The 22,181-nt window shown below is 48.4% G+C and overlaps 1 protein-coding gene across 4 annotated transcripts in view; it reads left to right on the top strand.

Moving 5' to 3' along the window:
• The window catches only part of Smoc1 (SPARC related modular calcium binding 1), a 153,793-nt gene extending 141,731 nt beyond the window's left edge, over positions 1 to 12,062 (top strand). For all 4 annotated transcript variants that reach the window (XM_055595385.1, XM_055595386.1, XM_055595388.1 and 1 more), the window contains 3 exons: positions 5,232 to 5,476; positions 9,601 to 9,654; positions 10,142 to 12,062. In XM_055595385.1, coding sequence (XP_055451360.1) covers positions 5,232 to 5,476; positions 9,601 to 9,654; positions 10,142 to 10,158 — 316 coding nt within the window. In that variant the 3' untranslated portion in view covers positions 10,159 to 12,062. The remainder of the gene's footprint in view (positions 1 to 5,231; positions 5,477 to 9,600; positions 9,655 to 10,141) is intronic.
• The last annotated feature ends 10,119 nt before the right edge of the window (positions 12,063 to 22,181 follow it).

Here is a 22,181-nt window from a genome sequence, read left to right as displayed (position 1 = left end):
GAGCTGACAATAGGAGGTGACATTTTCATTTACCGAGGGGGGAAAGGCCCCACCCAGTTGTACCAGAAATGAGTGCATTTCAGCAGAAGAATACATGGGCAATAAGAGATGAAGAAGGGGAGGCATATAGGAGGAGTGACAAGAAGTGATATGATTAGGCCTGAGGTGTGGTGTGAACAAGTAGGAAATGAAGCTGCAGAGCTGGACAGAGCCCAGGTTGCATTGGGCCAACTGAGTCATGCCAGAGGCATCAGGGACCGTTCTTGGTGGTTGGGAGTACTTTTGGATGATCATCCTGATGACACTGTGATGCAAAACCAGAGGATGTTAAAAAGAAGCAGGAGAGCAGTAGTCAGCAAGAGGGTGATGGGAATGGAACTGGGTAGGGAGGCATGATTTACGGAAGCATCCGCATGAAGTCAATAGATGCTCAAGACTGGGTAAATGCAGGGAGGGTTTTGCCAGCTTTCCTCTCTGGCCTCCTAGCCTGATTCAGTGACCAGAAAAAGTGCTGCCCAAATCCAAAATTCAACAACGGAGAGTTGGTGTCTGTGGAAACATCGGTGACCGGTACGTGGGCAGGGGCATTGCAAACATCTTTAGATGAGGATGACTAACCTATGCCCTTGGGTTCCTCCCACCGGAGCTCTGGAAGGCAACATTTTTCTTTGGATTAGCCATCCACCCATCCTGTAGAAGGAAGGCTATCTCTACCTAGGTGCCAGTCTCTAAGCCACTCTAGGGAGAGCCAGCCTTGTGTAATAACTCCTGGTCATTCGTATGCTTCCTAAGGAGAGACGGCTGGTGGAATGGCTTCATCCTCCTGGTTCAGTGCAGTTGGTTGCCTGTTGATGGCTTTGCAAGGAAGAGTCTGGAATGTGGCTGACTTGGCATTTCCCAGCTCCACCCGCACAGCTGGTGGGGCTTGGACCCAGCGCCAGATGGGGCTCAGGCAGTCTGCTTGGCTTGGCTCAGGCCTTCTGGCCAGCTCTCTTTACCTTCTCTTAAACTGCTTAGGACAGCAGAACTGGGCCCCAAATCTTGGCCAAAGCAGGTTGTGGTAAATGGGCTTGGCTCTCCAGCTATGTGTTACGGCCAAAACCTGCCAGGGCCAAGGCCACAGAATCAAAACTGAAAGTGCCGCAGCAGGATGGCCTTCACCACCCCTAAAACTGGGAGAAGGCTGAGTGTTTCTGTTCAGGGAGGGAGCTGCCTCTAATGGGTTTCCCTATCCCTGAAGACAGAAGTTACAAAAATAGCCCAAAGACAGAGCTACAATATCCTGAATCTAGAATGAGGCATCTTTTGTGTGTAGCTTTTCCACACTACAACTGAGAAAACTTGAGCATTCTACCCACCCAGGTATCCCTTCTAGAAGAACACTACCCATGAAGGAGTTCCTGCAGGCACAGATAAAGGCAGTTGGCTCCTTCAGCATAGGGTCCCAGCTCCAGTTTGATGAACAACTATGAACTGAGCAGTTCTTGCCCCCAGTAGGTGTGTGTGTGTGTGTGTGTGTGTGTATGAGTGTGCATGGGAGAGCAAGACTGAGCCAGTGTCAGCCTAGAATTGTAAGATCAGCAGCAGTTTTTTTTTTTTTTTTTTTTTTTTAAGAGGATGCTTCCAGAGAACCACTGGGATGGCTCTTTGAGTAAAGGTATTTGCCACCAAGACTGATGGCCTGGGCTAGTTCCTGGGAGCCTGTATAGTGGAAGGGGAGAACCGACTCCCGTGGGTTGTCTTCAGACTTGCATGTGCATACTGTGGCATGCATACGCATATATTCCACACACACAATGAGTGAACGAATGTACAAAAAGAAACACGTAGGAGGGTACTTTCAGGAAGTTGTGAGAGCTGGAGTGGCCAGTGGGATATGACTTTGAGGTCAGGGTAGCGAGGGCAGGGGTCAGTGTGGCAGGAACGCCGGCAAAGATGGATTGAGAGGCCCCTAGAAAATCTGGGAGGGATTTTCTGGGATGTTCTGCCCCACCCTCATCTACACCCCCCTGCAGGAGGAATCTCAGAACTGCTCAGTTCAGAGGTCTCTGGTGTCTTCTCTTGCACACGCTCCGTGCTGGTTTAGCTATCCCAAGACTGGGACAGATCAGAAGTAGAAAGGGTCTTGGAGTTTGTTCCGGTAAAGGTGGTGGGTTCTCAAGAATGGCCCTGCCATCACCCAGCCTTGAGGTAGAACACTGGGGTTTTGTTACTTACGGGAACCTCTGGAGATCTAAGGGGTCCAAAAGCTGATAGCTGGGATGGAAGGGAGGGGTTGGGACACTGTGCCCAGACAGTAGGTTGTGGATTGGGGGCTTAGAAGGGCCTCTCCTGAGATAAGACCTCCTGTACTCAGCCCAGCATTCTGCTGTGGCTTGGCAATGAGCAAGGGAGGCGTGCAAGCTAGCAGTGAGAAGCCAGGGCTGCTCCGTACTAGAATGTCTTGATGGGAGAACAGAGAGGGGGCGAAGGAGAGCCAGGAGGGCAAAGGAACAGGGCCCACGTGGTTATCACCTCCTAGCCAACTCAGAGCTTTTGAGGTTGGAAGAACTGCTTCTTGATGCGAAATAGCCCAAAGGCAGGTAGGGAGAGCTCTGACCACAGACGTGTAGAGAACAGACAGGCGGACAGGGGGGTGCTCCAGGAACACATGTTGGAGGGAGAAAGCCTTCCCTGGCAGGGCCTCTGGCTGGGATGACCTCATCCCTTCGTGTCTCAGCAACCGAGACTTTATTATTCCAGCCTCCAGGTAGACATTACGCTATGCCGAGCCTAAAGGTTAAAGGAAGAGCTAGATGCCTTTGCTTTGGCGCTCTCACAGCTCCCTGGTGAGAGCCTTCCTTGGGAGCTATTGACTCCTCCAGGGCTTGGGTCCTCCCTGATGCTCCCCTTCCCACATCCTGAGCATCCCTACAGAGTTTCTGCCTGCCCACCCCCTATGTACTGCAGGGGCAGCCATGAGAGCAGGTGCTGCTGCTCCTAAAGGAAGAGAAACGTACACACAGACAGTGACACAACAGCGCAGAGAGTGTCAGCCTGCCTCAGACTTCCTGCACCTGGTTTCGGGGGCAGATTAAGCAGATTCTTTGGGAGTCAAAGGCCAGTGACAGCTCCGTCACACCTTCCCCAAGGGTCTCTGGGTGGAAGCTGTCAGGATAAGGTCCTGTTGTTGACATTTTTCTTCCAGTCCAGGATGTCCAGGGGATTTACCCAAGACTGAAGTCTACCTCATTAAGAATGGAATGGACAGCTACCAGGGGTGACTGGCCTTTTTTTTTTTTTTTTTTTTTTTTTGGGGGTGGGGGGTTGGGGAAGTAATGCAGCTTTTTTTTTTTTTTTTTTGCTTTAACTTTACGTCGCCTGGGAGTTGTGAAGCAAGACAGGATTTTCCGGCTTGTTCTCGGGGAGGGATGAGATGTGGCCCATCCCTTTCTAGAACATAAAGCAAACTGAGAGAGGTATCATATCACCAAGTACCTTGGACATTTTTTTTAAAACTTCAGGTATATTTTTAGAGTGTGCAAGCAAGGGTCCCTATCACCTGGTCCCAGCTCATCAGTAAGCTCTATCAATGCTCTGTTGTAGACCCTGCACATCAGTCATTTGAAATCTTACAGGATCTCAATCCCAGCTTTATTCCCCTTCCCAAGGGCAAGGTACCAGGCATTTGAATATGGATCCCAGCTCATGGTCAGTGGCAAAAGCCCCAGGACACTTGTGTGTCTCCTTTCTTTTGATCAGGAACTCTAATCAACTCCTCTGGAACAGACTTATCATTAGCTTTAAAAACTGTTATTAGTATCACTCTGACTTCTTTGAGTAACGATGATGCATAAATAATTGGGTAATAAATAAAACAACAGGTAGGTAGGCCATTGCATATACTCATACACATAGGCATTGACCTTGAAACCTTGTGGTCCAGAGATATGGACTGTGCCAGATGCAGTCATCACTATGTGTCTGGGCACCAAGATGTGCTCCTGGTCACTCTAGTTTCTCTAAGAATTAGCTGGGGTTCTGGTTAGCATGTAATCTCTTAGGCCCACCCCAGATATCCTGAGTAGAAGTCCTAAGGGAGATGGCTCAGCAGTCAAAGTCCAAGCAGCAGACATGAGATCAGAGCTCAGGTGTCAATCATTAATGTAAATGCTGGGAGTGTACCTGTAATTCCAGCACTCAGCAGGTGGGCACAGAATAGACAGAGGAAGCTGGCTGTCTAGACCAACTGTGTAGGGGAGCCGTGGCTTCAACACAGAGACTCTGCCCTAATTAATAGAGTGGAGAGCGACCAAGGGTGACTCTTGACATCAACCTTGAGCCTCTCCACACAAGCCCAAAGCCACAGGTGATGGGAACATCACACATTCCATCTCCAGTCTTCATATTTTAGGCTCTGCTCCTCTGAGACAGTGAGCAGCCCGAGGCTGGGCTGATATCCCCAGTCCTGGCACTGGGTGTGGCGAACACTCAGTGCTGGTTTCCACTCACAAGTTCAGGAAAGCATTCTGTCTGACAGTGATCTGTGGGTCAAGAGAGGACAGTTTAGATCCTAGACATGGTTAACTCAGGTGGATTAAATCTATGTAGTTTGTCTGGAGTGCCTATCTGCACAAGGAATGTCTTGGTTATTTCAGAAGATGAGGCAGGTCAATGAAATAATGATCGGGGTTTCCTTGGAAACCCCTAAGGAACGAGCTCTTGCTACCTGATGTCTGATAGCCCAGCATGAAGACGGTCTTGGTTTGGTCTTTGATGCTGTGACAAAGTGCCCTGAGCTGGGTAACTTATAAAGAAGAGTTTTATTTTGGTTCATGGTTCTGGAAGTCCAAGAGCATGGCAGCATCCATATGGCCTCTGGTGAGAGCCTCTTAAAGCTTCAGCTTACAGCTTTGCATGTAGCAAGTACATGCAAAGAGGAAGGGAAAGATGAGGCGGGCATCTGTTTCATAGCAGCCTAATGTGAGAACTAATCCATTTCAATAAGAACTGACCCAGTCTCTCAAGAAGGTAATTAAACTTTCTTCAAGGGCTCACCTTCACTCCCCAACATAGACACATTGTCAGTCAACTTCAGTATGAGTTAGAAGAGCTCATGGCAAGAGCAAGTGCTTAACCGTAGCAAGTACTCTGGCCTGTGGCCATTTGGGAGAGAATCACAGTGGGGTCCATGGCTCCTGCAAGATCCTGATTGGTGTTCTCTGGGGTGGGGGTGTCTGTCCACTGCCCAGGTTCTCAGAGCCCGACCCCAGCCACACCCTGGAGGAGCGAGTGGCACACTGGTACTTCAGCCAACTGGATAGCAACAGCAGTGATGACATCAACAAGCGGGAGATGAAGCCGTTCAAGCGCTATGTAAAGAAGAAAGCCAAGCCCAAGAAATGTGCCCGGCGTTTCACCGACTACTGCGACCTGAACAAGGACAAGGTCATCTCACTGCCTGAGCTGAAGGGCTGCCTGGGTGTTAGCAAAGAAGGTGAGTGCCACTCCCTGCATACCTGCCAGGGCCAGGGACCAAGGGCTATTTTGGGGCAGTGAGATCCTAGACTCCCATGTATTCATCATCTGTTTATTGGGGGTGGGCTGTGCTCCGGGGCTAGCTGCTCGCTGTAGCCCTGTACTTGACTGATAAGGTTCCTATTCTTAAACAGTCTACTGAGAAGACATAATAGATAGTTATGGATGTGCTTTGTGATTGGTACTGTGAGTGTGTATTAGATAGGGTGGGCCAGGGTGCAGTAAGCAGCCAACAGACTCATACTCATAGCTCAACTTAGCAGAAATTGCTTATCTTTTATCTTTTCCATGGAGTAGGACAGCATAGTTCCAGATTGCGTATGTGTGCACATATGTTGTATGTGGTACGTATGTGTAAGGGACAGAGCAAGAATAGGGGTGGCTCTACCTAATACCTCAAGGAACCAGGCTGAGTACGACCCTGTTGTCTTCATCAATGGGCTTTTAGGGGCATGTGAGGTGATTCTCTGGGACAGTCTGAGAACCGATCTGCATATAACTCCTCATGGTTCGTGGACTGTAACTCTGTCACGGGGCTGTAGCATCTGTAGGGAGGATGACAAGGGGCAAGGTAAGTCTGGAGATCTCTTCACTCAGTAGGGAGGCTTTAGAAAGGCAGTGAAGAGCCACTGGACTGGGAAGGTCATATTGAAAGAGACTTCCCAGTGCTCTTCTCAGGTCTACACAAGGATACTTGGAACTTGGTGAGGAAGTGCTGTGGCCTGACCCTGTCCCATTCCATGCCCCCCCTTTTTTGTGCTGGGAGTACTGTCCATACAGCATTAAAGCAAGGGAAGGTACAGTGTATTGACATGGTCTACTGAACCCAGGAAGTCTCCCTCTGGAACGTTTCCAGACACCAAGTGCCTGCCACTTCCAGCTGACGCACAGGACATGGAGGAAGCATCCAGAGGAAGCTGTAGTCTGGACTGCAGGATTTAAGGACCACGGCTCATTTGGATGCTCCTCCAACCCCAACTCAGCCAGGAGCAGGCTGTGGTTTCTAGTCATCTGAACAGTTTTTCCCAGAGACCCCTGGGGCACCTTCTGTTTCTTGCCCAACCTGCGTTTCTGACTTCAGAGGTGGCATTCAGGGTGTGGCTGGAGCACCTGTGACTGTCAGTACGCTTGTGACGAGTCTGCATGCATCTGTGGCGGGTGGATCTCTCTGGCATGTCTCTGTGAGCATGCCTGCACAGGTACCTGTCCGAGAGCATCTCACTGTGTGTACATATGTGTGGTGTTTCTATACCGGTCTTTAGAAATTGTATGTGTGTGTGTGTGTGTGTGTGTGTGTGTGTGTGTGTTTCCCTCTTTGTATGTATGTGCACCAAGTGTTGCCTGCAGAGGTCGGAAGACCCCTTGTCCTCTGGAGTGACAGACAGTAGTGTGAGCCACCATGCAGATGCTGGGAAATGAACCTGGATTCTCTGCAAGAGCAGCAAGTGCTCTTAGTCGCTGAGCCATCTCCTCAGCCCTTTATGCTCGGCTTCAAATATATGTATGCATGACTATTCACGTGTGTACGTGCTGTGTGTCTGCGTGCATGTGGTGTGTGTGTGGTGTTAGGAATGGGGTCAAGTAGAGCACTGGGCTAGAAGGAAGAGGGGGATGTTGGAGGGACAGCTTTGAGACTGAGAGCCCACAGAGATCACAAAGGACTTCCTTTCTGCTCCATTCCTCCACACAGCGAAGCACACACTGCTTCCAGAGCCCGAAGGCTTCTGTTGTTCTACATTAGAAGAGTCTGGGCTAGGCAGAGGGGCAGTGATCCGCACTCACGGGGCAGTAATGTTGCCAGTGCTCGGCTCATCTGTGGAACTTCACAGACTGGCTTCTGTGCCCTCCATGAAGATGACCCCAGAGTCTCTTGTGAGGAGGCCAGCTGTTACCTGGGAAAGCCAAGACAGTGGCCAGAGAGGAATCCAGGGCACTGGGGAGTTGATGTAGCTGTGGGGCTCTGAGAGCAGAGGTGAAGTCTGCTGGGGGCTCTGTGGACATTGCCCTGACAAGCATGCCGGCTTCCAGGCATACGGAGCCAGCAGGAGAACGGAGGGCTATGGAGAAACCTGGGGGAGGAATGAGGACCACTGTCTAGACAGAAGTAGGGATATGGGTACAGGCAGAGACCCTGAAGTCAGATAGAGGTGACCCTTAATTCCAGCTCTGTCTATTCTAGCTCTGTAATTTGACAAGGCACCTCACCTCTCTAGACTTCAATTTCCTGCTCTGCCAAATGGAGGTAGTAGTGTCTCCCTTGGAGATCCGGTGTGAGAAGTAAACAGGATAGAGCGGGTGAGGGGTGGGGCAGAGTCCAGGTGCACAGTGAACACACAGACGAAGCGATCAGGAGCAGAGGAATCGATCCAGGGGCCAGAGGTGCTGCTTGGCAGCCTCCAGCCTCCCCTCTGTTCTGGGTGACATCCATCGGGCTGGATGGTCTTTGGGAGCCCAGGTACAGGTCATCTGGTATTATGTGGTGCCCTCTCGTGGCCTGAGAGGGGCTTGCATGCCAGGTGGGGTCCCAAGATGGGATGGTAGAGAATGGGACTTGGAGGGTGTGGTTTTGGGTTTGAAGAACCAGAATTTTGGAAATGCCACATGAACATTCCTTCTTTTACCTCCCAGAACTCTCACTCCTGTCCATCCTGGCAAGGCTTGCATTTGGAGGCCTGTTTTTTGGTGAGGATTGTAGTAATCAGTCTATCAGGGAAGCAGCCTGAGGACGAGGAACTCAGTGTATCGGAACTACCAGCTTCTCCTTGGGCTCAGGCTTCTCCTCTTTCTTTGAGGGTCCCGAATATGGGTCCAGAGGGTTACAGCCAGCAATGACTTTGCTTCCTCCCATGAATTCTGTGCCATCATGGCTTCTTAGCCTTATTAAATGGGGATAATTTCACTCCTGTTGTATACATCTGCTGAGGTACAGAGATGTGCTCCTGGCATTCCATTTGTTTTCTATATCTCCACTGATGGAGCAGGACCACCAGGATGGCTGTAGGCCTCCTCTTTCTAGTGCAGATCTCTGTGTTTACCACTGAGAGCAGCAGCTGCAGAGTGGAGCAGAGTAAATATGGATTGTAAGGTCAGGCGGCCTGCCTCTGCCATTTCCCACAGGCCTGCCTGCCTTGGGTCTGTTTCTCTTATCTTTCTGGACTTGTGACCTCTTCTGTGGACTTGGATGTGCCAATGTCTGCCCTTATTTTGTCTTTCTTGGGTGTTAAGGAGGTTGGGAGATGCTGAGCTGTGGGGTCATGGGATCCATAGGAAATCTTGGGCTCTGCAGAGTGAATCTCCCCAAATCCTAAGAATTGAGCTGATTCTTGGGGCAGTCCTACATGGGGGGAGGGGGGCAGAGTAGAAGCAGCACAGGTGTTGTGCAGATTCTACCTTCTGGTCCCGTCCAGCAAGGTTCCGAAGTATGTTCAGAGACAGAGGGAGCTGGCCTAGCTCCTAGCATGTTCCTCCTTCAGGGGGTCAGGTCTTGAAGGAGCACCATGGCTGGTGCACAGGGGTGGGTGTTATCAACCAGGTTAGACACTCTGAGCCTTTGCCTTCAGATTTGGCAAGTGACGGGGCTCTGACATTACAGGACTCAGAGAACCAGAACCAAGAAAGTTATGGAAATAGCCACTAAAGCCCGCCTTAGCTAATAGCTGAGGGGATTCCAAAGTGGCATCCCGAGCGGGTTCCAGTGCCACGGTGGGAAAAATAAAGTGAAGGGAGACTGTTTATTCTCTCTTCTCTCGGTGCCTGCCAGTATGGGTTCAAGGTCAGCCTGGGCTCCATAGAGAAACGCTGTCTCAACAGAAACAACGTCAAGAACCACAGGAGCAGCAGCAGTAGCCAGAAAGGCGCCCTGACTGTAGAAGAGACTGTTGAAATGTGTTGGTGGGCAGCAGGTGTACCAGGGAGAACAGGGCAATAGGGACCCCCAGAACAGGAAGCACAGCCATGCCACTTCCGGCTCCCTCTTACTCCTGCTGTTTCTGAGCACAGAAGAGGCAGGGGCTCAGATATGGGAGCTCTGCCAGCTGACTAGGTCAAGGCCCCTCCTATGTCATCTGTTCCTATTTGTTGCAGGTGGTAGCCTTGGCAGCTTCCCCCAGGGAAAACGAGCAGGCACAAACCCATTCAGTAAGTTGCCTTCTTTCTGCTCCCCCCTCTTTCTTTTATGGACCCCCTGTTGAAACTGTGCTGGCACAGCAGTGAAGCCACTGGCCAGGTCTGAGGGCACACACTCGGTGTCTGGTGGGGACATAAGAGGAAGATGGCATCAGTGCTAAAAGGATTCTGTCACCCCCACCCATCGCTGACACCTGCCATTTCCTCCAGGCTGACCTAGTATGATCTGGTCAGAACGCATCCTCTGCTTGTCTGGCAGAGTCGAGATTTTTGCAATTCCAAACTGACTCTAGATGCTGTCTGTGAGTTGCTTCCAAATAGCAAAAGATGGGTGGGTTAAATATGCATGTCTGAACATCTAGGCAACCTGCGCCTGACTCAGTTCATATCTATGGCACCAAAGCCACCCTCATGCAGACACTCACCTAGGCGAACATTTCCTGCATCCCTAACTGCCTATATCACTTTTCTTTTTTTGCACTCTCTTTCCCCCGCCCAGTTGGACGCCTTGTCTAAGGAGCAGAAACACCAAGAGGCCAGTGGAGAGTCTGAGGAGACAGAACTGACCATCAGAGAAGACACGTACCCTTCAGCGCTGCCCGTGGCCCAGCCACAGCCCATGTAACATAAGTGGTGCCCGCCATGTTTGCACTTTTAATAACTCTTGTGTGTGTGTTTTGTTTCCAGTTTCATTTGTAAACACCAGCTATCTAATACCACAGCGGGAACAGGAAAGGGAAGAAAAGCTGTTTATTCTCTCTTTTATTTGTTAAGTGTTGGATCTGCTACTGACAACTTTTAGGTTATTGGGAGGGTGATGTTGGGATCCAGAGGAAAGAGATTTATATACTGTATATAAATATATATGTAAATTGTATAGTTCTTTTGTACAGGCATTGACATTACTGTTTGTTCCTTCCCTTCCCTCTCCTTACTCTGGACTCACAGTCCAGCTTTCTCAGATTGTATCCTTAACTTACCTGAGTTTCACTGGAGATGGACTCTGTGTGAGAGTAGATGAGAATGCCATGCTTGTGCCATGGACACCATCAGTTCTCTTCTGGGAGAAAGGGAATACTCTTCTATGCCATTAGCTGTCCAAGTCCAGTCACTTGGCCATTGGCTGGGTAGGAGGGGAACCCAGCTCACGTGATGGCCAGTATGGCTTCCAATTCCCTGGTGGCCCACATGCCCCTGCTAGCCAGGTGCCCTGGCAGTCTGGGGTAAATATCTGAGCAAGTTATACTTGAATGGGCTGAATTTGGCTACTTTAAACATTTCCACTCCTGTTTAGCAGCTACTCTTATGTAGGACCTGATAGAGACACACCAAGCACCTGAGGAAAAGGACACCCCAGCAGGGCTTTCCTTCATCAGGTCTTTGGCACCCAAGGAGATGGTGAAGAGGACAGATGGCCTGCGCCAGCCCTTCTGCCAACCCACAAGAGAGTTTCCACAAGCATGCCTCCCCCAGCACGGGAGTCAGTCTGGGTTTGACTTCCACGCTTTCCCGCTACCTCTCGTCCTCACCCTCACCAATCGGGTCAGCCATTTGTTAACCAACACTGGAGTTGCTCTTACTCCTTCAATTCTTCTCATGGACTTCCAGACCTATGGGCCAACTCTAGAAGTAAAATTGACACTGCATCCCTTACTTCTGCCTCCCCACGTAGAATAGACTTAATAACCCAGCTACAGGGAAATCCAGGCCTTTGCACAGAGTGTCACTGGGATTACAGAGTGGCCACCCAGCCATCAGGGCAGATAAGACAGATAAGGTTTTTTTTTTGTCTAGGTGACACGCTGATTCAGATGGCCTTCAGTCAGAGCAGCAAGTGACACTTAGCAGCTCTCCCTATGGTCAGCGATGATGGCAGCGAGGGAGGTTAGAACGGTGCTTTTGCTGGCATGCTCTTGGCAATCTGGCCTTGTCTGCCATTCCATCTCAGCATCCCATAAGTACACCCACCTTGGTAAACCATATTCTGTCTTGGTCGCATACATGCTGTTCACCTCCCTGAGCACAGCCTCTTCAGGCTTGATTTGATGAAGTCTCGGCTACAGAAGCTTCCTGCTGTTCTGGAGAAAGTCACATACATTGTCCCATGATGATGAATGACCCTGTCCTGACAGGCTAAGGTAGAAAAGAAGTCTTCTCTAGGAGCCTTCACCAAAACCACCACAGCGTGCTGGAGCTGGATGAGATGACCCTCCCAGCAGACTCCAGCCCCATTTCCTGGCGTGAAGAAAACGTGTGCACAGAGAAGCCACCTTCACGTAGGAGCTCAGGATCTTCCCAGCCACCTTCTCTCTCACAGATGGGCAGAGGCTGTGCTGTGTGGTTTTCCCTTGGGAGGGAGGGAGCAAGGAAAGAGTATTTGTAGCTTGTTTCATAAAAAAATAAAAAGTGGGTAAACCTTGGCAGCCGGGAACTTTTTCTTTCGGTGGCATCCTCTGAAGGAAAGGCCCCATTTCCTGGACGGTTTCATGGTTTCCCTGGCCGAAGCGCTCAAGCTCTGATGCTGGAAAGTCTAAGTTGCTGTTGATGAGACATGAGCAGGGGGCGCAGTGGCCTCTGGGTGTTGTGTGCTTCCTCTTGACCCTTGCCTTCTAGCGTGTTCTCCTTTTTACCTTCACCCTTGAAGAAACCCCTAAGTATCCCCATTGTGGGGTCCTCCCCTCCAGCCACATCTGGAATGTAGCTGGTAGAGCTTTGCAGGAAGGACCACTGACAATCTCATTCCTGGTGGGCCCGGCTGTGTTGGTTGTGGTCTGGACCCTGGGCGGGAATGCAGGCAGAAAGCTGACCCTCACTGGGGTTATGCAGTCCACATCTCAGTTCTGTGCTGGTGAACTCCGCAGAGCAGAAGGCTTTAGGATAGGGGTTGACAACACACCGAGAGCCAGGATAGATGCCAGGGACCTGGGTCTCTGTGAATGGGACCATTTCCTTTCATTCTTTCCCCATGTAGGGCTGTCCTTGGGAATGACCTTTGTAACTGCCCACTTGAATAGCTTTTGCAGATTCTTTCGGCTGTGCTTTGGACTGTTGTCCTCTGTGGGTACACAGAAGATAATTTCTCTTGATCTCCCTCCCCTAACATTTTCTCTGGTAAGACTTCCCTGAAAAAGGATCTGAACCACCTTGACTGGTCACACAGTCCCTCATCCTCTGGTACCCCATGCAGTTCCACTCCAGTTTCAGAACGCAAGTTGCTGATTCAGGGCAATGGGGATGTCTGGCTCGCTGTACGCTGATGTACCAGGCTGTCTGCTGTGTCACAGATACGGTCTTTGGTAATAATACAACTCAGTGACTCAGGCAACATTGTTCCAGGTCCTGAGTGGGGGTTCAGTCCTACGAGGAGAATCAAAGTGATTGCTAGGACTGGGAAAGGTAGAGCAGGAGTCTCCAGATTTCCTGACACCAGGCCCTGGGCACTGTTGATACCCCAGTTGCCTTCCTGGGGGCACCAGAACAGCATCCTTTTTCAACACAGCTGCATCAAGAGTCAAGGAAAAGACACAAATAGATCCATTCTGTTTTTCCTCACCTCTGGGCTCAGAGCTATGCTCCATTTCCACAAGGACGGACCTTTGGGACCACGTTCATCAGGCAGGTCTAGAGGTTTCTGGGGCTGGCTATCTTTTCAGGACCAGTGAGTGTTGGCAGAGGATGGGGTCCCAGGTCCCAGGGTTCCTAGTGATAATATCTGTTTCCCAAGGGGGTGGAACACCAACAACCCCAACATCTTTATAGAAAGATAGATGGGTGGATGGATGGATAGATAGATGAACAGACAGACACACAAAATCAAAACAACAGATAATGCAGAGAGATAGCTAAGTTAGGGTCCTAGCCATTTACCCCCCAAGTTTTTAATTGCAAGATCATGGATATGCCATTAAGAAAGTTCCAGTCTTTTCCCAGGAGCCTTGACCTTTTCTTTCTGCACAAGTGGGGACAGGGGAAGTTCGATCCTTCATGAAATACCACCAAGTTCTTTAGCCCTTCAGCACGAATTTATTACTCTTACGTGACTTTCATGGTTTGCTAAAAGGGCCCTAACCTTGGTCGTATCCTTTGTTCTAGTTCTACTAACTTCCTGAGCTGGGAATGCCAGCCAGGTGTCTCTTGTCAGTCTGAATGATTCCTTCTGCTTGCCACGTCAACTTCTCACAGCACCTTAACAACTCGGTCCCAGCAAGCTGTTTTGCCCTGCACCATCCCCCCACCCCCCACCTCAAGAGAATAGATTCTACAAAAAGCCCTTTTGCCTAGATCCTCTTAAAAGGACTATTGATTCTAGTTAATGGTTGATGAGGTAAGCCGGGCCTGTTCCCAAACTCAAGGCCATCCTTTGGTAATCTACAGCCTTGGTAGAAGGGTGTGTGCACACTGAGGTACTGCCTGTCTACAAGGTAGTGGACACATGTTGAGCTGCTGATATGACTCCATCAGGAGAGGCTAGGATGAGCTGCGATGACACATATCCTTCACGTCTTCTGTGGCTAAAACACAAAGGGACGACATAGACTTAGTGTCAGCTGGGACACTTCTTTGTATCCTCACTCAGGGATCCAGGCCAAGGAAGGCTCCTTCCCTCTTGATTGTGGAGACAGAGAGAGGGGAACAGGGTAAGCTGCACTCTGATTTCTATCCAGACGTGAAGTATATCATTCCTAGTTTGCTTTCTATTGCTTTGATAAAGAAACCCAGCTCGGGGAGGAAAGAGTTTATTTGGATTACGTGTTCCAAATACAGTTGATGACTGAAGAACTGGCGACAAGAACTCAAGCAGAAGAGAGACAACAGCTACGGAGGAACACTGCTTGCTGACTTGCTCAGCTACCTTTCCTATACAACCCAGGACCGCCTGCCCAGAGTGGCCTGGGTCCTCCTACATCAATCAAGAAAATGCTTCCCACAGACTTGCCAGGCTTGTGGAGGCAAGAACTCACTGGACATTTCTTCTGCCGAGATATGTTCTAGGTTTGTGTCAAGTTGACAAAAACTAACCCTCATGGTCACATCGCTCACGTTCCAGTGACTAAAGAGAACCAATCACATGGCCTCACCCACCTTCCCAGCAGTGAAGAAATAGAATCAGAAGTGTTCAGTAAAAACTCTGCTATTACAATGCAGATTATCTTAGTGCGATTTTAAATGTGCAGTGTTTACATCATCTAAGAATCAAGAGACCTGCTTATCCCATTTTGCACAATGCATTTTGCCCATGAGTTCCGACAGGTGTAGCATGGCAACAATCATTTTCGCTTCTCCACAAAGTGGGGAGGTGACCGCACACTCCCCTTCTGTGAGAATTCAGCACCCCACCTAGAGGCTGTCTCTCAGGCCCTATAGGAGCCTATAGTGTGGGCAGGAGGAGAGCCATTGGAGGGGGAAGGGCAGGTTCAGGTGACAGTGGAGGAGAATAGTTGGCTGAGAAATCCCAGTGCCTTGCGTTAGGCATGTGAGGCTTCCTTTTCTTCTGTGACCATTGCTTTGATCCTTGCCCTATTGAATCATCTTCCATTAATGATAACCAGGGTTGTTTCCATGACGTTCTAGCCACTCCAATTATTTACAAGTTCAGTTCCAATCAATCATACAACTCAATATCCAACTTGCTTCAGATCTTCCTCCCCTCCCTGCCCTAGCAGTGTCCTGGTCCATGGTTGCTAGAAAAACAGTGGAGCTGTGGCCTGGCTTCAGGTCAGTCACTCCTCTGCTTTATAATTAGTCTTTGTGATGGGGTCAGGAGGAGGGAAAGGCAGAGAGATCGTGAGGGCCTCTGAGCAGTGTAGCCTGCTGCCTTCCTTGTAGCCACTTCTTGGTTTAATGATGGCTCTCATTTCCCACTGTGCCAGATGTCCATATGCTAGAGCTTATATGGGGCACATGTCAGGTCCTGGAGCAGGCTTCCCCACTGTGTAGACCTGCCTTGTTGATATGGGCAGTTCATCTTTGCTATGTCCTCTTCCATATTTTCCCACACGAATATCCCATGTATTCATGGTATCCATGTCTACTTTGATCTAGGGCCCTGCTTCTGCTTTTCTTTTGGGACTGTGACGCTTGGTTCTCTTCTGGGGTGTCCATTCATCAGTGGGGGAGTGAACCATTGAGCCATGCCAAATACTGGGAGTGCAGGCTGATCTTCAGCTACTTCTCGTATTAGCTCTATGTCCCCCTGTCCCTTCAGTGTATAGATGAGCAAGCCTTCTGCATGTATTGGGTGGTGGTGGTGGTGGTGGCAGTGGTGGTGGCAGCATCAGTGGCAATGGCTTGGGTTCCAGCTGGGACGAGGTACCAGTCTTGCAGCTGTGACTATGCTTTGTGAGAGGTGGTGGTCCTCCTTCGAAGCTTTTAAAGAATTTCTCCTGTAGCTCTGGAGAAGACAGGGATGCATATCAAGACCAAGTGGCAGCATGGCTACAAGACTCAGGAGTTGTAAGGATATTGGTGGGGAAGGGCTCAAACCGGGTCATTTAAATTACCCATGCAGAACTGGGTGCCTTACCCAACAAGCTATAAGGTTGGACTTTCACAACAGCATCTCATCATCAAGTCAAAGATACAGAGAGAACAGCCTAATCAGGTCAAGAATGTACCTTTAGGCTGCATAAACCGTTGACCAAAATGCTCATGGTAGTTAACTGTGCCTGCATCATTCAGTCTGTCTCGGGCACTCTTTGAGAATTTATAGATGAGAAAAAATAAAACCCTATAAGCTTAATTCAAAATGCCTCTGCGCAGTGTGCCAGGCACCACCCTTGAGACTTGGACAGTGGCATGCTCTAGCACTACTCAGGGATGACTCTCTGTCCTGGCTAGTTTCATGTTAATTTGACACATCTGAAAGGAAGAAACCCCTACTGAGAAAAATGTCTCCATAAGATCCAGCTGTAGGGCATTTTCTTAATTAGTGATTGATGGGAGAGGGCTTAGCCCATTGTGGGTGGTGCTATCCCTGGGCTGTTGGTCCTGGGTTCTATAAGAAAGCAGGCTGAGCAAGCCATGGGGAGAAAGCCACTAAGCAGCATCCCTCTGTGGCCTCTGTCTGCATCAGCTCCTGCCTCTATCTTCCTGGCCTTTTTGAGTTCTTGGCCCGACTGCCTTCAATGACGGAATACAATGTGGAAGTGTAAGCCAAATAAACCCTTCCTTCTGGAACTTGCTTTTGTCCATGATGTCTCATCCCAGCAATAGTAACCCAAGCCAAGACATCCTCAAAGACTGCGGTGGATGAAAATCCTCTCAGTGGACAGACTTTGGACATCAACATGTTCTCTTTGGCTTGAATTGTGGATCTGATTATGAACTCATATTAATGGCTTGGTAAGGCTAAGCACTATGGTCTAGGTGTTTGTCCCTTCCAAAACACATGTTGAAGCGTAATCCTCAGAGTTATGTATCAATGCTATTTGGAGTGGAGCTTCTGGGAATTGCTCTGGATTAGACGTTAGCAAGCATCCACCAGTATGTTAGTGGCCTTATTAGAAGAAGAAAGACAGAAGATAAATGGTTTTTACTATTTCCCATGTGATGCCCTGTGCCACCTTAGGACTCTATATGGTGCTCCCATCAGCAAGAAAGTTCCCATCAGTTACAGTTCTTTAACGCTGAACTTCTCAGCTTCTGTTAGTATGACAGTATTTTTTTTTATTTATAAAATATCTAATCTACGGCATTTAGTAGCAGAAATAAGAAAACAGATTAACACTTGAGGAAATTTGGGGAAGGTGTGAAGCGAGGCCCATAGTGTGAATATCAGGGTTTCACACGAATGTCTACCAGAGAGCATCCACAATTGTCCATGTTCTTAATGATCAAATGGACCACCACATGAGCTGTGATCAGTAGTTGGCTTCTTCAGTTACCCTGATGCTGGTCCCATTTATCAAAATTTGATATGACAGCAGAATTGGGGGTTGTACTTTTGTCATAGTGAAAGATTAATAGCTTCCATGCAGTATAGAAGCAATTCCACTGCCAAGCAGTTGTAAAAGAGATGATGAAGTGACAATCAGCTACCTCTGAGGTAGAAGTCAGAAGGAACTTAAGACACAGCAGAAGGAGCCAAGATCAGAAGCCAGAATCTAAACATTCTGAAGCACCAAAAGTAGTTGACACTGGATCAAGCTCTTTCCAAAAGTTTTAGGAAGAATGGCTTCCTCTTTCTGAACACATAACAAATGAAGTGGCATCTGAATTCCAAAGACTACCTATATTTACTGCAAGAGTAATCGCAATATTCAAAATATGGAAATAGTCTAAGTGCGTGTCATTTAATAAAAGAACAAATGAATTAGTGGACCATTTCTGTTGTGGTTAGCTCTAATTGTCAGCTTGACACAACTGGGAAAAGAGTATCTAAATTGTCTACCTTGGGTTGTCCTGTGGGCATGTTTATGGGGATTATCTGAGTTATATTAATTGATATGAGGAGACCCATCCTGCTGTAGGCAGTACTACTCCTTAGGTAAGTCTCCTAAACTGTACAAAAATGGAAAAATCGGGCTGAGCACAAAGCAAGCAAGCGAGTGAGTGAGCATTATGCTCTTGACTTGGGATGTAATAAGGACTAGATGTCTGAAGTTCCTGCCCTACCCCCCACAAAGATGGACTAATCAGAAATTACAAACTGAGTTAAACCCCGTTCTCCCTAATTTGATTTTTGAAAGAGCTTTTTTTTTTTTTTTTAATCACAGCAACAGAAACAAAATTGGAACAATTGTGCAGCCTTAAAAAGCAGAAAAGCTTGCAGTGTACAAAGTGGAGGACCTTAGATGAAATTAGGCTAAGTGAAATAAGTCAGGCACAGAAAGACAAATGGTGCATGATCTCATTTATATATGGAATGTTTCTCTTTAATGGATTGGACTTTGTATACGATTCATCTCTGCCAAAGTGCTTTTGGTCTGGTGAGGATTGAACCCAGGCATTCACACATGTTAGGCAAACATTCTACGACTGAGCTACACTACAGTCCATAAAACTCACAAGGGGGCTTAGTTCTTAGCATAACAGCGTTGAGTGAGAGTTGATAGGACCTTCAAGAAGTAATTGAACTATGGATGTTTTATCATGAAGACATCGCTGTGGTCCCTGTGGTAGTTTTGGGGAGAATGAGTTGTTATAGTGTGAGTCAGTTCTTTTGTCCCCTCTGTCCCCCACACATGCTTCTTTCTTGCACATGCTCACTTGCCTGTCTGTTTCTCAGCCATGTTGTGACACATGATAAGTCCCTCCGTAGAAGTTAAGGAGGTGCCAGCACCATGGTCTTGAGCCAACAGAAACGTAAGCTAAATAGTTCTATATAAAGGATTCAGAACCAAGAATTTTACAGTCGCAACACAAAGCAGACTAAGACACACCCTCTGAGTGTCATGACATACTTTCCAGGGTAGTTTTCCAGGAATCCTTTGGAATACCATTGTCCCAAAAGATGTCTTTTGACTCCTTTCTGCCTGGGGCCAGATGACCCTCCATCTTTAATCTTCAATCACTTTATCAAAGTGAAATTTCCCCATTCTGCCCCTGAGCCTTGCAAGTACATCACCCTCTCCAGCTTTTCCTTCAGGAAGGATGAGGGAAAGGCAGGTGAGAAGACCTTGTAGAAGGACAGAGAACTAACTGCTGGATGCTTTCTCTCTCTTCGGCTCCCCATTGGTAACTGGCTGCCTTTCTGTGGGCATCTTGCACTGGGCACATTCAGCCTCCTGTAATTCCAGCCTCCTTCTATCCTTTGTTCTGATGTTTGTTACAAGAGGTCATGATATTCTGGAACAAGCACTCTGAGTAAAATTTGGAATCAGACCCATGTTTCTTCCTGATCCGTGCTGTCTGTGGGCTCCAGGGTAATCAAATATCCACTTGCAACCTGGCTTGATGGAAAAGAATAATATCTACCTCTTATCAGACACAAATGATGTATACTAAAGGCTTTGAAAACTTCACAGACATAGGTCAGATTGCTCTTGGCTGTTAATATTAAAATATCTGTCCTTAATCGCAAAGGCATTGTGGCAAGGCAATCATTTATTACAAAAGATCCTTTTGCAGTTTCGAGAGGTTACAAGAGAGTGACTGCCCAGCTAAGGACCACATCTCACAGTCTGCTTTGCATTTGAATGAGTAAAGTGACTAGCTTTTACTAATTGGATGTGAGCAAACGAGGTACGACTTGGAAGCCACGGCAGTTAGGTGTGCGTGCGCACCACCTGCTTTATACTTTCCACCGGAGATGAACGGGATGACGCGCAGAGACTGGCAGTTACAACATGAAAGAAACCAAGTCGCCGAGTCATCATGTGCAAGAAAGCCGCCTGCTGACCAAGAATCCTTAGCTCATTGCATGAATGAGGAATAAACTCCGTTTTCCCCTTAAGCTGCTGAAGTCTTGGAGCTGATTTATTGTGATAGCTATTATGTCCTGAAAATAAATGCGATAAGGGGCATGGGAAGGTTGTAGCTCAGCGTGTGCACACCAGCTGGCAACGTCATCTTCGTACTGACTCATGCGTACCCTATGGGACCAAGGCACCCTGAAGGGATGCCTGCGGTGTTGTTGGTTATTGCGGTCAGGCAGTTTGTGCGCCCCTCCCCCTTGTGTGTATGTTCTAGAATCTCAGTGTTAATGCTGCAAGTAATTGGCTTCAAAAGTGTTCAGCTGCTGTGATCCAAGAGAGGCGTTCACTCAATGCAGAGACCTAGTTGTTGGTGTCTAGACTCACAATAAGATCCTTCCTCTCTCTGGACACTGGCCTCAACCCTCTTCCACATTCGCCAGGGCTCATCTACTTCTCAATAAAGTCCAATGTCTGGGTGATCTAGAAATGATGCTAAGCGGGGGAAGAAATGAGCACAGATGGAGTTCATGTTTCTGTCTCTTCCCCCATGGAATCAGCTTAAAGGCACTTTCCACTTTCCTTCTCAACTAGCAATAAAATGGAATAAGCCTTTTAGCCCAGGTCTTCCTGCTTATATACATCTGTCCCTCCCCTCTCTCTTCCTCCCTCTCTTTCATCTATCTACTCCTGTCACTTTCTGGTTGTCACTTCCTTGCAGGACTTAGGTTCTCAAACCCACTTTCTTAGCCCCAGTCTGGCCAGAAACTTAAACCTAGGCAAGGACTGAACTCCACAATGCAAAAAAGTAAGTGGTCTTTATTTATTAGTTGTTTTGTTTTTTTTTTTTTTTTTTTTTTTTTTTGTGGTGGTGAAATTTTCTTTCCATTCCTTTCCTTTTGGCATCAACACAAGACCATTCCTTGACCTCAGCTTTTCTCAGATGCACACACCGGTCACAGCTGGCATCCACCTGCATTTCTCCTTCTTGACCTCCATGCCAAGGTCCCAGCTGGTCCTATGTCTTCTGGCAAGCTGCTTCCTTTTGTCTGTCTTCTAATGCTGAGTCCTTTCACCAAAGTAAACTACCATTTAGTTTTGCTTCAGGAGCCCACTCCTGGTGAGGCTCTTCTCAATTCTTCTAGGCCAAGTCAGCGATTTAACTGCTGTGTTCTGTGGACCTCTCTTCATCCCACACTCAGAGCACCTGTGGTACAGGACCTTTTGTGTTTGTACCCAATCGTTTACAAGCTTCATAAGGTCCTTGCACTGCTTAACTCTGGAAGGGGCACTAACACACACACACACACACACACACACACACACACACACACACACACACCAAGGCAGCCTTCTACAAACATCTCTACCTCCTACAAATGTCCCTCTGGGTACTGGAAATTAATTGTACTTTATCAATTGTAAATTTGCTCTCCAATCCCCAGTAGAAAGTGTCAGTTAGTTCTGTGGAGTGGAGCTGTGATGCCCTGAGCTCACATTAGGGCTGTCAACTGTGCTGGACTGTGGCACAGGCAAAGCAAAGGCAACCCCCAGGGAGATGAGGGGAGGGGAAGGGCTCCACAGTCAAAGAAGCAAGGACGGGAGAGGGCACATGGATGGCAGGCAGGCAGGGAAGGCAGTCTTGGTTCTTCAGGGCTTCCTGAGCCTGCGCTACACAATCCCCTCCCCCAGCAGGCATCCCAATGCTGCCTCTCTCATTGGAGAACCATCTTTAACTGGTCCCTGTTGCTTGGAGCTCAAAGACACTGTATTATTGAAAGGACTTTGACTTCATCTCCTCAATTGTGACTTTCCTGTGGTCAAGAACTAAATCTTTATTGTGTCCCCAGAACGTAACTGGAGCGCGTGGAAGGTGTTCACAGCAGCAATTTTGAATGAGTGCTGAGCCAATGAGGATTCGTGAATGAGTGGTGAATGCTGGCTCAGAGTCTGCGTGTGGGAGCAGTGGCTAAATATGTCTTTCTAGTCAAAGCCCTGCCCTGCTGTGCCCTTCCGGTAAAAAAAAAAAATGCTCCCTCACTGCTATCGACACAATCCTTATGGCCCGCCCTCTAGCTTCTTCACCTCTGGGTTGTGACAGGTAACATTTCCCTGGACATGTTTTGCTTAAAAAACAACAACAACAACAAAAAACCTATGTCTAGCACATTAGCACCTGCAATGTGA

The sequence above is a fragment of the Psammomys obesus genome, unplaced genomic scaffold (genome assembly GCF_907164565.1).
Source record: "Psammomys obesus unplaced genomic scaffold, mPsaObe1.curated_primary_1811, whole genome shotgun sequence".
Lineage (NCBI taxonomy): Eukaryota > Metazoa > Chordata > Mammalia > Rodentia > Muridae > Psammomys > Psammomys obesus.
The sequence above is the reverse complement of the archived record's forward strand: the minus strand, read 5'-3'. Positions and strand labels throughout refer to the sequence as shown.